Here is a 13,324-nt window from a genome sequence, read left to right on the forward strand (position 1 = left end):
TTCCAACCTTACCTGTATTTGCTGAATTGTTTGATGTTTGTCATATAGATTTTGATAAGACTAACATCTTTTTTAGATAATCAAAGAGTTAATAAGGTTTCGAAAATCGTGGAGTGATTGAAGAATGGATAAAACATATATCTTTTTGTTATCTAGAATTAGTTAAGGCCTGTATCCTCTAACTTTCATACTTGCTAATTAAATATGTACAAACTTTATTGTAGGATTGTTTAAATCTAAACTAATTAAAAATTTATATGCACTTTATCTTATGTCTTATAACATAATAATTATATTAAATGGCCGTGAATGAAAATTAAATGCTGAAGTGTAAACTTAACATAAAAATATAAAAATTAAAGATTAATTTGTTTAATTGTAATAACGATAAACCTTAAAACGAGATTGTATGGGTGGAAATGCTAAAGAGAGTGGGAGAATTGTCTTACCAATACATTTAATGACATAATTTTTTTAAGAATATAAATTTTACTAAAAATTATAAAATGGAAAAGGTATTTGTTTAAGACATGAAAAACAAAAAAATATAATTTTTAATAAATTTCAATTAATAGAAGAACCCGCATTTAGATGTTGATTACCAGCATTTTGGTTTATACATAAAGAAAAAGTCAATAATAGATTGACGTAATAGAAAATATAGAGATAATAAATAAAGTAAAATATAAGACGAAAGAAACATGTTACGAAATAATTATTTTATATTATTTAATTAAAATATGTTTATAGAAGAATTTTCTGTAGGACCATTAGTAATAAAACAATATTAAGTATAATTAAACCACTAATTAAAAATAAAATAAAAAGTTTGTAATTATTAATTAATTTTTCATTAATATGTTTAAAAGATATGAAATCATTTAACTTGAAAATAATTTTGCTTAATATATATATATATATATATATATATATATATATATATATATATAAATTTGTTACATTTATTTGATACAATTTTTGTATCTTATATTTTTTATAAAAAAATAAAAATTTACATTTTCATAACTATTTTATCTTTATTATATATATTAAATAAATATAAATGTTTGTCATCTTCTTATTTCGTTTAAGTTATATATTTCTAAAATATTAACAACATTTTCTAACAGGACTTTTTAATACATTATATATATATATATATATATATATATATATATATATATATATATATATATTTATATATATATAGAAAGAGTCACACAGTTTCTTTCTCATAGACACACTGAGTTCTGGCTCGTCAACTTCCCATCCACCATTCCCCAGCACTCTCGCCATGGATCACCGTGTCTCCCGTCGAACCGAGATCCTAACCAACCACCTCCTCCGCCGTGCACCGCCGCCTTCCTCCGTTCTGCAGCCCCACCGCTGCCTGAGCTACTCCCCTCCCGAGCTCTCCAACGAATTCGCGTTCGACTTGCGAGAGATGCGACGGTTAATGGACGGACACAATCTGGAGGACCGCGATTGGCTCTTCTCCGTCATCGTGCAGAGCGCACTCTTCAACCGTCGCGAGCGCGGCGGCAGAATTTTCGTCTGCCCCGACTACAACCAGTCCATGGAGCAGCAGCGCGAAGCCACAATGAGGCGCATAGAGTATCTTGTGGAGAGAGGGGTTTTCCGAGGGTGGCTCACTGGCGAGGGTCCGGAGGAGGAGCTGAGGAAACTTGCGCTCCATGAGGTTATAGGGATGTATGATCACTCCCTTGCTGTTAAGCTTGTGGTTCACTACTTCCTCTGGTTGGTTATGTTTTCTCTTTTCTTTTCTATCGTTTTCTTCTTCAGAATAGTTGGAATTTAAATTAGAAACCATTTATACTACAACGATCAGTTTTGACTTCTTTGTGAGTATTTTGGGAGAAGAAAGTAAAAAAAATTTATACAATTTCCTACATTTAGCTTTTGCATAAATTAATTTGCAGAAATAATTTTTATTACCTTTCTTAACTTTGATGAAATAAAGATGAAAAAATATTTATGCCGATAAAATCTGCAACAACGGATAATTAATATTTATAGATATTTATTATTTATAGATTGGTATTATAATATTATGTAAAAAGTTCAATGTAAATATTATAACCCTGCAAAAAACTAAAATAAAAATTTGTTTTATTTTTGTTAAATTAAATTTAATTAAAATTTAAATTAATTTATATTTTGTTAAATTAAATTTAATTAAAATTAAAATTTTAATTTTCTATTTAATTTATATTAAATTATATTTATTGTCATTTAATTTTATTTTAAAAAATTATAAAATGTATATTTTTTAAATATTTTTATGTATCTTGGATATTTATGATTTTTAAAATATCCGCTTTTTAAACAGATATTCAAGTGTTATCGACTGGATAACGGATAACTGATAAACACTCTTGTTCATGCTTGACCCGTCATTTCAATGCTCCATTTATTTTACCGAGTTAATTTTAATTTTTTCTTTAAAGAATTTCTTATGCTGAAGTTTATTTGAACATGCTTGAAAAGAATTACTATCTCCTTAATAGCGTGTGCATGAATGAAATGTTAAAAGGGTCTTCGGGAGAAGTTCTCTACTTGAAAAAGTTGTAAATTTTCGGAAGAGAAATTCATTTAATTGCTTCTAGCTTTTACTCAAACCGAACCGTAGTCTCTAAAGTAGTAATACTCTTTTTTAGGTTATGTTTTGTTTTCTTTCTCCATCCTCCACGTTTTTTCTTGGGTAAATAACCTTTTTGTCCTAAGAGTGTTCAGCAGTTTGGCAGTGGTTGTCGTTTATTCGTTTTAGACACAGACTGTTCAACATTTTGTTATTTGGATTTGATAGTTTGGTAGCTATATAATTCAAGTTAGGTATCGTTGGATGAATTGTGTAACATGTGGTAGTTGCTGGCACTAGTCTCTGAAAACGCAACAATATCCTAAAAATCTACTAAATTTAGTAAGCGGTTCTAAAATTGAAAAAGTTATTACTAGAATTCCCTCTCTTCTCAGCTCTGTGTACAACACTCGTTTTGGATGGGGGCTTCCAAATGCATGAAGCTGTTAAAATTCATTTAGTTGTTCCAAATACATTGTAAACTAGACCTGTGCTGACAAGTAACCAACCTGCATTGATAGGGAAAATATACTAATGTCATGAATAATGCTGTATTGAATACGGACTGATGTGATTAACGGATTGAAAATCCTTTTCCAAACAGTTTTAAGCAGGAAAAACGTGATTTATCCTTTTTCTGAGTTGGTGAAAGTTAGAAAACGATATCAAGTTTGTCCTACAAGTACCTTTTTCAAGCTAACATTGTTTTAAAATGATGGAAGCAGCAGTGATTAAACTTTTATGATTTGGTTTAGCTACACTTGTTCTATGTTTCAAACCAACTATGAAGGGTCATGAATGTTTTATATCTGACAAAGCTCACGCCACATGCTTCTACACTTTTCCTATAAGAGGTTGCTTTTCAATCAGAGTTTTAAGTTTAAATATAACTATGTTCTTGACGAAGAAAACTTGATGGTCTTGCATTAGTGAGACCAAGCCTTGATTTTGTATATTGTGTGTATTTTGGTCGGGAGAGGGTTCTGAAGGGTGAATTCAAGTGTTCAAATTCTGCTTGTAAAGGAAATTTTTTTACTTTTATCACATACCTGGACTTTCTTCTAGTGAACACGTCCTTTGCCAGACAATCTTCCAGGACCTATAGTTTAATGATATTCTGTGCCCTTTAAAGCAAGAAAGCTCTATAGGAGGAACTGAAACGTAAATAAGTTAGCTAGTTTAATTTCTCCTATTGTTTTATTCTTATAAATTAACTAGTTTAATGGATTTCAGGGGAGGAGCCGTGAAGTTTTTAGGAACCAAGCGCCATCATGACAAGTGGTTAAGTGCTACTGAAAACTATGACATGAAGGGTTGTTTTGCTTTGTCTGAGTTGGGCCATGGAAGTAATGTACGTGAATATTGCTAAATTAGTTGGGTTCATTTGGTCCGCTAGTAATTTATTTTGATTTTTCCGTCACCTTTAATAATTCTTTCCACACTAATTTTTACAGGTGCGAGGAATTGAAACAATCACTACCTATGATTCAAACACTGGAGAATTTGTAGTCAATACTCCATGTGAATCGGGCCAGAAGTATTGGATTGGTGGTGCAGATGTAATGATTCTTTTCGTATAATTCATAATTATTTAAAAGCCTAGACATGATAAGATTGGGTGCTGACATTTTTCTCCTGCTCCAACTTTGTATATATCAACCCTCTGTTCTTAACTTGTTCTCCTATTCAGCATGCAACACATACTATAGTCTTTTCACAGCTCTATATAAATGGAAGCAATCAAGGGGTGCATGCATTCATTGCCCAAATCAGGGATTCAGATGGAAACATATGTCCAAACATTCGAATAGCCGATTGTGGTCACAAAATTGGTGTAAATGGAGTTGATAATGGCCGTATCTGGTAATCTATCATTTTTCAAAAAAGTTGTGCTTGAAAAATGAATTTCATATAAATGAATGAACTCAGAAACTCTGGACACGGATCCTCAGGTTTGATAATGTGAGGATACCTCGGGAGAATTTGTTGAATTCTGTGGGTGATGTTTCCCCAACTGGTGAATATTTGAGTGCCATAAAAAATGTTGATCAGGTGATTTGCTTTTTCAGAGAGATGATATTCCCTTTGGTCTCCTTGTGGTCTTCTTTATTCTCTTTGAGAAGTTTGTTCACATATCTTTTGTTGTATGTTATTCTTGCTACAGAGGTTTGCTGCTTTCTTAGCCCCTTTGACCAGTGGTCGGGTTATTATTGTTGGTATTGCTGTTTACATTTCCAAGGTAGTGAGACCATCTATATTTGCGGATTTCACGTTTGTCATTGTTTTTGTTTATTTTCTTTGTATTTAACTAACTCATTCCAAAATTTCATATCTTATTGTCGTGCCATTTATTTGTCCTTAGATTAGCTTGGCCATTGCTGTAAGATATGCACTGACAAGGAGGGCATTCTCCATTACACCAAATGGGCCTGAAGTTTTACTTCTTGATTACCCTAGTCATCAACGGCGTCTGTTACCTTTACTTGCAAAGGTGTAAGTTCTCTAATTACATGCATTTTGATATTTATTTGATTAGACCTCAAAAATAAAAATGATTCAATTCTTTATGGGAAACTAAAGCTTAGGTATGCCATTTTGAATATATTCCTCAATGAAAGATATATGCCTTTTGTTTTTCTCACCAAAATTGTAAAGACAAAGAATCTTTAAAAATATGGATACCCTAGTTTAACCAATTAGTGAATATAAAAAGACCAAGACAATACCTTTATATGTTCATTTCTTTACTTTTTTGGTTCAGATATGCAATGAGTTTTTCTGCAAATGACCTCAAAATGATGTATGTTAAAAGAACACCGAAGTCAAACAAAGCAATTCATATTATCTCTAGTGCATACAAGGCTACTTTTACTTGGAATAATATGCGTACTCTTCGGGTAAGTTTTTCCTGGGGTTTGATAGGTAGTATTGTAAGCTGTTGCCCTCTCTAAGGTTCTATTAATGCTTGAACTAGGAATGTCGTGAAGCCTGCGGAGGCCAAGGAGTTAAATCTGAAAATCGTGTTGGTCTTTTCATGGGTGAATTTGATGCGCAATCAACATTTGAGGGGGACAACAATGTTCTGATGCAGCAGGTAAAATGAGTATCTGTTAAATACCCAGGAAATATGATGAGCTGGTTTCATTGTGCAAAACATTAATTGGATCCTAATAAGTTGTGTTTGTTTATTTTCATTTGACTTTTAAGCAGTGTAATAATAATTATTATGGAATAGTTATACAAAATCCAACTTAGGATTAGGGATGACAACGGGTCGGGTCAGACATGAATAGTGCCTACCCGCAACCCGACCCGCATGCAAAAACTGTACTCGCAACCCGACTTGCTACTCGCTGGATATCTGCATAAAAAAAATCTATGAATTTTTTTCAACCCGCGGATACCCGTTTTCAACCCATAAATATTTTAAATATATATTTTGTGAATTTTTAAATAAGGTTTAAATTAAATTACAAGTTAAAGAGAACAATTTAATATATTTGCTACATATTAAAAAGACATAAGGTAATTTTTAAACAAGTTAAAGAAAACAAATACTGAACAACTTTTGAAAAAAAAGATACGAGGAAGAAACACCATGTAAGTAACTGAAGTCTCAATTTAGTCACAAGATTAACTCACAAATACCTACCAATTTCTGAAACAGAGAGATAAAGAATTTCCAAGAGAACGTGTAACACCCCGATTTAGGCGTTACAATTTATTTTCCACACAATACATATGTAATTTTTTTCTTTAACAAATTTCAACACCCATAAAATATTACGTTCTTTATTACAACACAAGTCTTCTGAAAATAAAATTCCACACAGTTCATAAACTTCTGAAATTTAAAATTTCACACAGTTCGGAAATTCAAACATAGATTTATTTTAGAAATTCCCCATGTCTCCTTTTTCCCACAGATCTCTCATCTTCTAAGCAAGTCCAGAACCATCTGCTAATTCATCTGAAATAGTTTCTGCTCCCGTATAATACCACACATTATACGATCATTGCATTCACATACACAAACACAAACAGTAGGGTGAGCTAACCAAATCAAGAAATATACATTATCCACAATCTTACTAATATCTCAAGTGTGGCAATCAATCAAATACATGCAGCTCAAACATACTCAAAAACCAACTATTACACTGATACTTTATAATATTTCTCCAGTCAAAAATCATCAGTCGATTCACTAGAGTTAATACAACATATTATTAATCTGCCTACTTGCCAAAGCACAACAGTCAACAATCCTTCTGTCTACTTACAAAGTAGTATAACCATGATATACTGATTACTTACCAAAGTAATCTAACGAGGTGATCTACTTACCAAAGTAGTATAACCATGTGATACTGACTACTTACCAAAGTAATCTAACGAGGTGATCTACTTACCAAAGTAGTATAACAAGGTGATATTGTCTACTTACCAAAGTAGCACAATAATGTAATATTATCTACTTACCAAAGTAGCATAGCGTGGAACACTCCGCCTACTTACCAAAGCAGTGCGTTTTATGTCAAGTTCACCTCTCATTTTCCCACCTACTTACCAAAGTAGTGTCCGACTTCAAACCTCTCCTCTCCCGACTTACCAAAGTCGTAGGAAAATAAATAAAAATTCAGATTTACAATTATGACAATAATGCCTATACCACCCATCCAAATTTACCATCAACTTATTTACAATTCATGATTTAACTCAAATAATTATTACAACTCAGAATATTCAATATAATTTAATTTTCTAATATAGAATATATTATATTACTCATCCTCCAATCTCCAAAATACAACTACACATATAATTTAAGAATATAATTATCCAAGTTTTTACCCAATACAAATAAATTTACTATTTCGTGAAAATATTACTCTTCACTCATATCATTAATTACAGATCTGAACCAATCAAACTAATAAACAACATGTTTAACTCATATGGTAAAATTTTCAGTCCAATCCAACAGTTAATGAGGCGGAAATCATAATTTATGTATAAATGATCCAAAAACATAAATTAAGCAATATTAAGATCCCTGAGAAGATACGAAATTAATATCTCTAAATCTGTAATTCCGATCTAAAATCCGAACGGTCGAAGTATGCCACTATCTCTTAGGAACAACATACTAAAAGTTCAGATTAATCTAACGGTTATCTAAGTAGATATGGAGATTTTACCGAGGTAACTCAAAGACAGAAACTTAAGTGGTTCTCGGTTAAACTCAAAATGCGGAATGAATTCCTCTAAGCACAGACATCTAGTTCCAAATCTGAACGGTCAAGATCACTTAATATGTCTTATGAACTACATACTAAAGTCTGGGCTCAATCTAACGGTAGATGAAATATATATGAAATTTGTACCATGATAGCTTAAGAACAACAATACAGTGTTCATCCGATTGTTTCACACTTTTGAAATTTCTTTCTCTAAACATAGAACTTCAATTACAAATCCGATCGGTCAAATTGTATTAATATGTCCTAAGAATCATATATCAAATTTTGAGATTGATCTAACGGTTAAATAGGTCAAAATCTATATTGTTACCGAGACAACTTAGTAACAGAACTACAGGGTAACTAATTTACTCAAACTTGCAATATTTATTTCTCCAAGTACAAACTTCTATTTTCAAATCCGAACGGTCAAAGTTTAGTAATAGGTCTTAGGATTCACATACTAAAAGTTTAGCTAAATCCAACGGTGAAAACCATTAATAGAAATTTTTCACCACAGTAACTCGAAAATAAGAAATTATAATCATGAAAACCAAATTTTACACAAGTCAATATATAACTACCATTACCAAATTTTAACACATTCATACTCATATTCATGATCATAATCAAGAAAGGATTAGCTCCCCTACCTCTTCTCCTTGCAAGAAATTCTTCACTCTTGATACCTCTAGACCACCACCTTTGCTTGTTTTCACTTTCAATTTCAAAGAAAATTCTAACTTAAATCTCTCTTCTTCAAAGAGAGCAATTCCTCTCCTCCTTGCTAGACCAAGTCAGTCTCCACACTTAGAATACTTAGGATTTTCGTTCACCTCCCACCAAGGACCTCTCTACTCTCTCCCAAAACTCCAAATCTGATTTGGAATTAAAAGAAGATGCCTTAGACAACAAAGGACCTATGCACTTGGTACTTAGCAATAATAAACAACCAATGAACCATCCTAAACCATTTTTTTTCAGCCCTAAAACATGGTAGGAAAGTCTCCAAAGGTTCCAAAATGTTCTCCTAGTTCAGAACACAACCTACCCACTCCAAAAAAATCGCAACTTGTAAAAATGTACCTAAAATTAAGGTTGGACGCTAGCCCCTGGACAGCAACACTGTCACGTTTTCCCCAGCTTAATTAGACCCCTTCCCGAAGTCCAAAATATGCGTATGAGTAGTCAAATTGAAGCTCTTTGAGTCTAGTTTCCAATGAAACAAGAATCAACTCAATTGAAGTTCGGTAGAGAGAGTAATCAGCAAAACAGTCATCATAGGTCAAAACTGAACATACCTGAGCGTGATTAACGTTTCCGAGTTTTAATAATTTTACTGCAGTTAGCCCGGTAGTCCAAAAATTTATATTTATGTGTCCAATTAAAGATATTTGAGTCTAGTTTCCAATAAAACAAGAATCAACTCAATTGATATTTTCTACAAAAAGTTATAATTAAAATAGTAAACCATGTCAAACCTGACAGCATTCCATTTTACATTATAACTTGAACTTTTTACAACTTGGTAAATTCTTGAGGTTCTAGGGTCTTACAGAACGCAAACAGGAACCCTAAACCCAAATTTTGAAAACGAACGCAATCACACAAATCTCAAAACCGCGATAACAACCAAGGTCTTAAAAAATCCAATTTGCATCAATGATCTAAAATCCAAAAAAGCTCAAAACACTCATTCGAATCATAACCCAAAAATCGCATTACCAATCAACAGGGAAGAAATCAAGAAACGAACTCTCAAAACACGAATCAAAACGTACAAAAGAAACCCCGAAAATCAGAGAACAAATAAAACCCTAATTTCAAATCCCAAATCGGGACAAAACCCCAATCAGAACCAAGAGAGAGAGGAAGAGGGAATGAAGCCTACTCCCTGCGCGAGCTGAACCAGAAGGAAGAAGAAAAGAGTCCTCCGTTAAGAGAGAATTTTCTAATGGGATTCTATGTATATGTTTATATCTCTATTAGGGTTTTATGTCAAAAGTAATGTAATCCTTTTTTTTTTCTTTTAAAAAAAAGGTAATTGAAAGGAATCCTAAGTCATTGTTATCAAAATTTCCCTTTTTTAAGAGTAATAAAAAAATTAATTTTAAAAAAAATAATTTAAAAAAATATTAATTAAATTTTTATTATTTTTTCGGGTAAAGTGTATCTGCGGGTTGGATAGTATAATACCCGTATCTGATCCGTTTAGAAGCGGGTATTAAAATATCTGCTACCCGTTACCCGCGGATAATAAATATTCGTGGATAGTAACTATTTGTCGCGGGTTTTATTCGTGAATATCTGCGGACGCAGATTTTTTTGCCATCCCTAGTTAGATACTAGATGGGCCTTCCTCAAAAGGCATTTGACTTTGGGTTGTTGGGAGTTGCTCCCTCCACCCCCACACGTCTCTTCCTCCACCTCCCCAATTTTCTAAAATGCCAATTATATCCTTCTAAAATGACAATTATATCCTCAAAAGTTAAAATTTTTTATTTTTATTATTTTAATATTTTAATTTATTTAAAACTTCTGATTTACTTCCCTCTACACCTCTTCCTCTCTTCCATTTCCGTTTACCTTTCTCTCTTCCGTCAAGCTTCTTCTCCATTTCTCCATTTCCGTTTATCATTTTCTCTTCAAGCCTCATCAACCTTTCACTTCTATTTCTCCATTTCTTTCTTCTTACCATATATAACATTTAAAATTATAAATTTAAATATAAATTACTGTAAATAAAATAAACAAATAAAATAAAAACGAAACGTAAAAGGAACACTGCCTCTGGACGAATGACATCCTTCAACGGATGTCAACATCCGTTTAAGGCAAAACGGATGTCGACATCCGTTTCGCCTTAAACGGATGTTGACATCCGTTGAAGGATGTCATCCGTCCAGAGGCAGTGTTCCTTTTACGTTTCGTTTTTATTTTACTACGTTTTGCGGCTCATGCAAGGATTATAGGCTTGGATATTCAAAGGATTATTGGAAGTATGGGAAGGGTTTAGGGTTTAGAATTATAGGAAGGATTATGACTACGTACCTGGAGAGGAACCACGACAAGGACACTACACCATAAACGCACTGCACCACGTATTGCTGAATATTCTTGCTATAAAATATTATTGCTTGTATGTATTAATTACTTGTTTTGCCCTACAATCAAACCAGATAAGAAATTAGTTCCTCGTCAAATCGGTCCGGTTCCAAACACCATGCTTTTCACTATTGGTTAAGTTTTGCTAGAAATTACAAAATCACTAGTTGGACTTGTTAAGAAGTGGGATCCACACAATTTTCTGATATTTAACAAGACTTTATTATAAGTTTTTCTATAAAAATTCATTGAAAAAATACATAACTTATTTTGTAGCAAATTAAAATTATTTATTTACAAGTTAAAATTAGTTTTTTTTAGGAATTAATGTACGGTAACTTCTTCATGAAGTTGATTTGAACTAATACTTAAGTGAAATTTAGTTTATGAGATAAATTTATTTATAATTCTTTTTAGAAAGGTTAAATATATTTTTTTAATTTAAATAAAAATAAAAATTAGTCTTTTTTTTTTAAACTTTAGTCTAATTTAATAAGTGGATTTAATTTTTTTAATAAAATTTTGTCAGATTTATTTAACGTTTCAAAAGTATTTCAGGATAACATTTGATTTGTTTATATCGTTTGACATATTTATGCTTCAATGAGAGACTAATTTTAATTTTCACTAAATGTAAATGAATAAAAAATATATTTAACCCGTTGTTAAAATTTTGTACAAATACAACTCAAACTTTAGTATTAAACAGAGTATATTCTAAAGGGTGTGTTGTCGAGACTATGTTAGGATTTTCGTCCTGCTCTTGTGCAATTATTTGTAGGGTAAAAATGATCTCTTTACTTTTATTTGCCTTCGCTGTAGGATGTGTTGGGTCTATTGAGATCGTTGTATGCTGTAATAAGTGTGATGAAGATGCTACCTTTCTTCGATATGGATACTTGTCAACAGAGAATTGCATCTGCAGCGAGGAAAGAGGTGGCAAAGCTATGTGCTGAACTTCGACCACATGCACTTGCCTTGGTCAGTTCCTTTGGTATTCCTGATGCTTTCTTGAGCCCTATTGCATATAACTGGGTTGATTCAAATTCTTGGTCTTCTCAAAAGCTTATGCAAATTTCTGCATTTCAATAGTATCTTTGTTGCATGTTATGGGGTGAATAAAAAGTTAAAGAACAAAATAAAATGTTGGTATACGAGGGAAACCAAGGCCAGATCATTCGGATTGAGTTTCATCAATTATTTCTGTACCATTTAGTAAATTGCTCTTAAGGTATTTGAATCTGATAAATGTACCTCAATTACATCTTTATATTTTATTGAATCAGAAATTGAGATGCGTTGAGTTAAAGTTAGTTTATGTCACTGTTGATGTGGTCTGTATTTATGTTTACACACATGACTTTGTTTTTATATGTTTACACAGGCTAACTAACCAACACAGATTGTGCAAACAAACATTATTTTGCTTTGAAGAGGAGTGAAACAGAAAATAAAGAAATAGGAGGAATAAAGACTGAAGGAAAACAGAAGTAGAAAAGATATGCTTGAGATAAATAGAAATTATTAAGAAAAAAGTGGAATAATTATTTTGGAAATCTTTCTTCAACTAACATGCATAACTAATAAAAAGGAGGTAAATAGTGATTAAGAATTAAAAAAAAGTAATTGTGATTGGGAAATGGGTTTTATGATTTTTTATTTACTTTTTAAATACTATTCTTGGGATAACAAAACTGTAAAAGTTAAAAAAAATATTAATAATAAGAGATGTTGAAGATTTTTCTTTAAGCTAAAACTCAATCGCGACTCTAATAATATGGTTTAAACTGTGATGTAACACAAGAAATTTAATGACTAAAATCACACTAAAACGTAGTCATTTCATAAAAGGACATTTGACTGCCAACGAAACCTACATAAGGAAACCGACTAATAAAATCTACAAAATAAAAAGTTATATATATATATATATATATATATATATATATATGCATATATATTTATCTATTTGTATACATATTTATTTATTTATTTATATATATTTAAAACTAGTAGAATATTACGTTATATATATAATAATAGATGAAAACAATTCTACAAGAGGACAATAGATCTATTCCTATAGATCCATCTATCAACTTATCAACTTATCTAGATGAAAAAAATATTTGGTAGACTAAAAAAGATTTGACAAATATTATTTTTTGATATTTATTGATATAGTTAGGTAATTATTTAATAATATCAAATAAAATATCTTAAGATTTGTTTTTCCCAAATTATCTTTAATCATAAACATTTATCAATTATCAAAGCCCTTTTGGTAGAAAAAAAATAGAGAAAATCGCAAGATCCAATTTTTGTTGCGTGTTTCTTCACCTTTTCATGCTATGCTTGAATTGACTTCTTGTGGTCT

The 13,324-nt window shown here is 31.5% G+C and overlaps 1 protein-coding gene across 4 annotated transcripts in view; it reads left to right on the plus strand.

Annotated features, from left to right (window-relative positions):
• Positions 1–1,237: 1,237 nt before the first annotated feature.
• Positions 1,238–13,324, plus strand: part of LOC108340383 (acyl-coenzyme A oxidase 3, peroxisomal-like) — a 91,821-nt gene continuing 79,734 nt past the window's right edge. Inside the window, exons 1-10 of one of the 4 annotated variants that reach the window (XM_052878443.1) lie at positions 1,238–1,758; positions 3,833–3,950; positions 4,054–4,158; positions 4,290–4,462; positions 4,552–4,651; positions 4,764–4,838; positions 4,962–5,092; positions 5,361–5,496; positions 5,574–5,693; positions 11,770–12,160. In XM_052878443.1, coding sequence (XP_052734403.1) covers positions 1,295–1,758; positions 3,833–3,950; positions 4,054–4,158; positions 4,290–4,462; positions 4,552–4,651; positions 4,764–4,838; positions 4,962–5,092; positions 5,361–5,496; positions 5,574–5,693; positions 11,770–12,039 — 1,692 coding nt within the window. In that variant the 5' untranslated portion in view covers positions 1,238–1,294 and the 3' untranslated portion in view covers positions 12,040–12,160. Of the gene's footprint in view, positions 1,759–3,349; positions 3,454–3,516; positions 3,761–3,832; positions 3,951–4,053; positions 4,159–4,289; positions 4,463–4,551; positions 4,652–4,763; positions 4,839–4,961; positions 5,093–5,360; positions 5,497–5,573; positions 5,694–11,769; positions 12,161–13,324 lie in introns of those variants that run through there. The other 3 variants (XM_017577728.2, XM_052878444.1, XM_052878446.1) reach the window with 3 other exon arrangements.

Source organism: Vigna angularis, chromosome 5 (assembly GCF_016808095.1).
Source record: "Vigna angularis cultivar LongXiaoDou No.4 chromosome 5, ASM1680809v1, whole genome shotgun sequence".
Taxonomy (NCBI): Eukaryota; Viridiplantae; Streptophyta; class Magnoliopsida; order Fabales; family Fabaceae; genus Vigna; species Vigna angularis.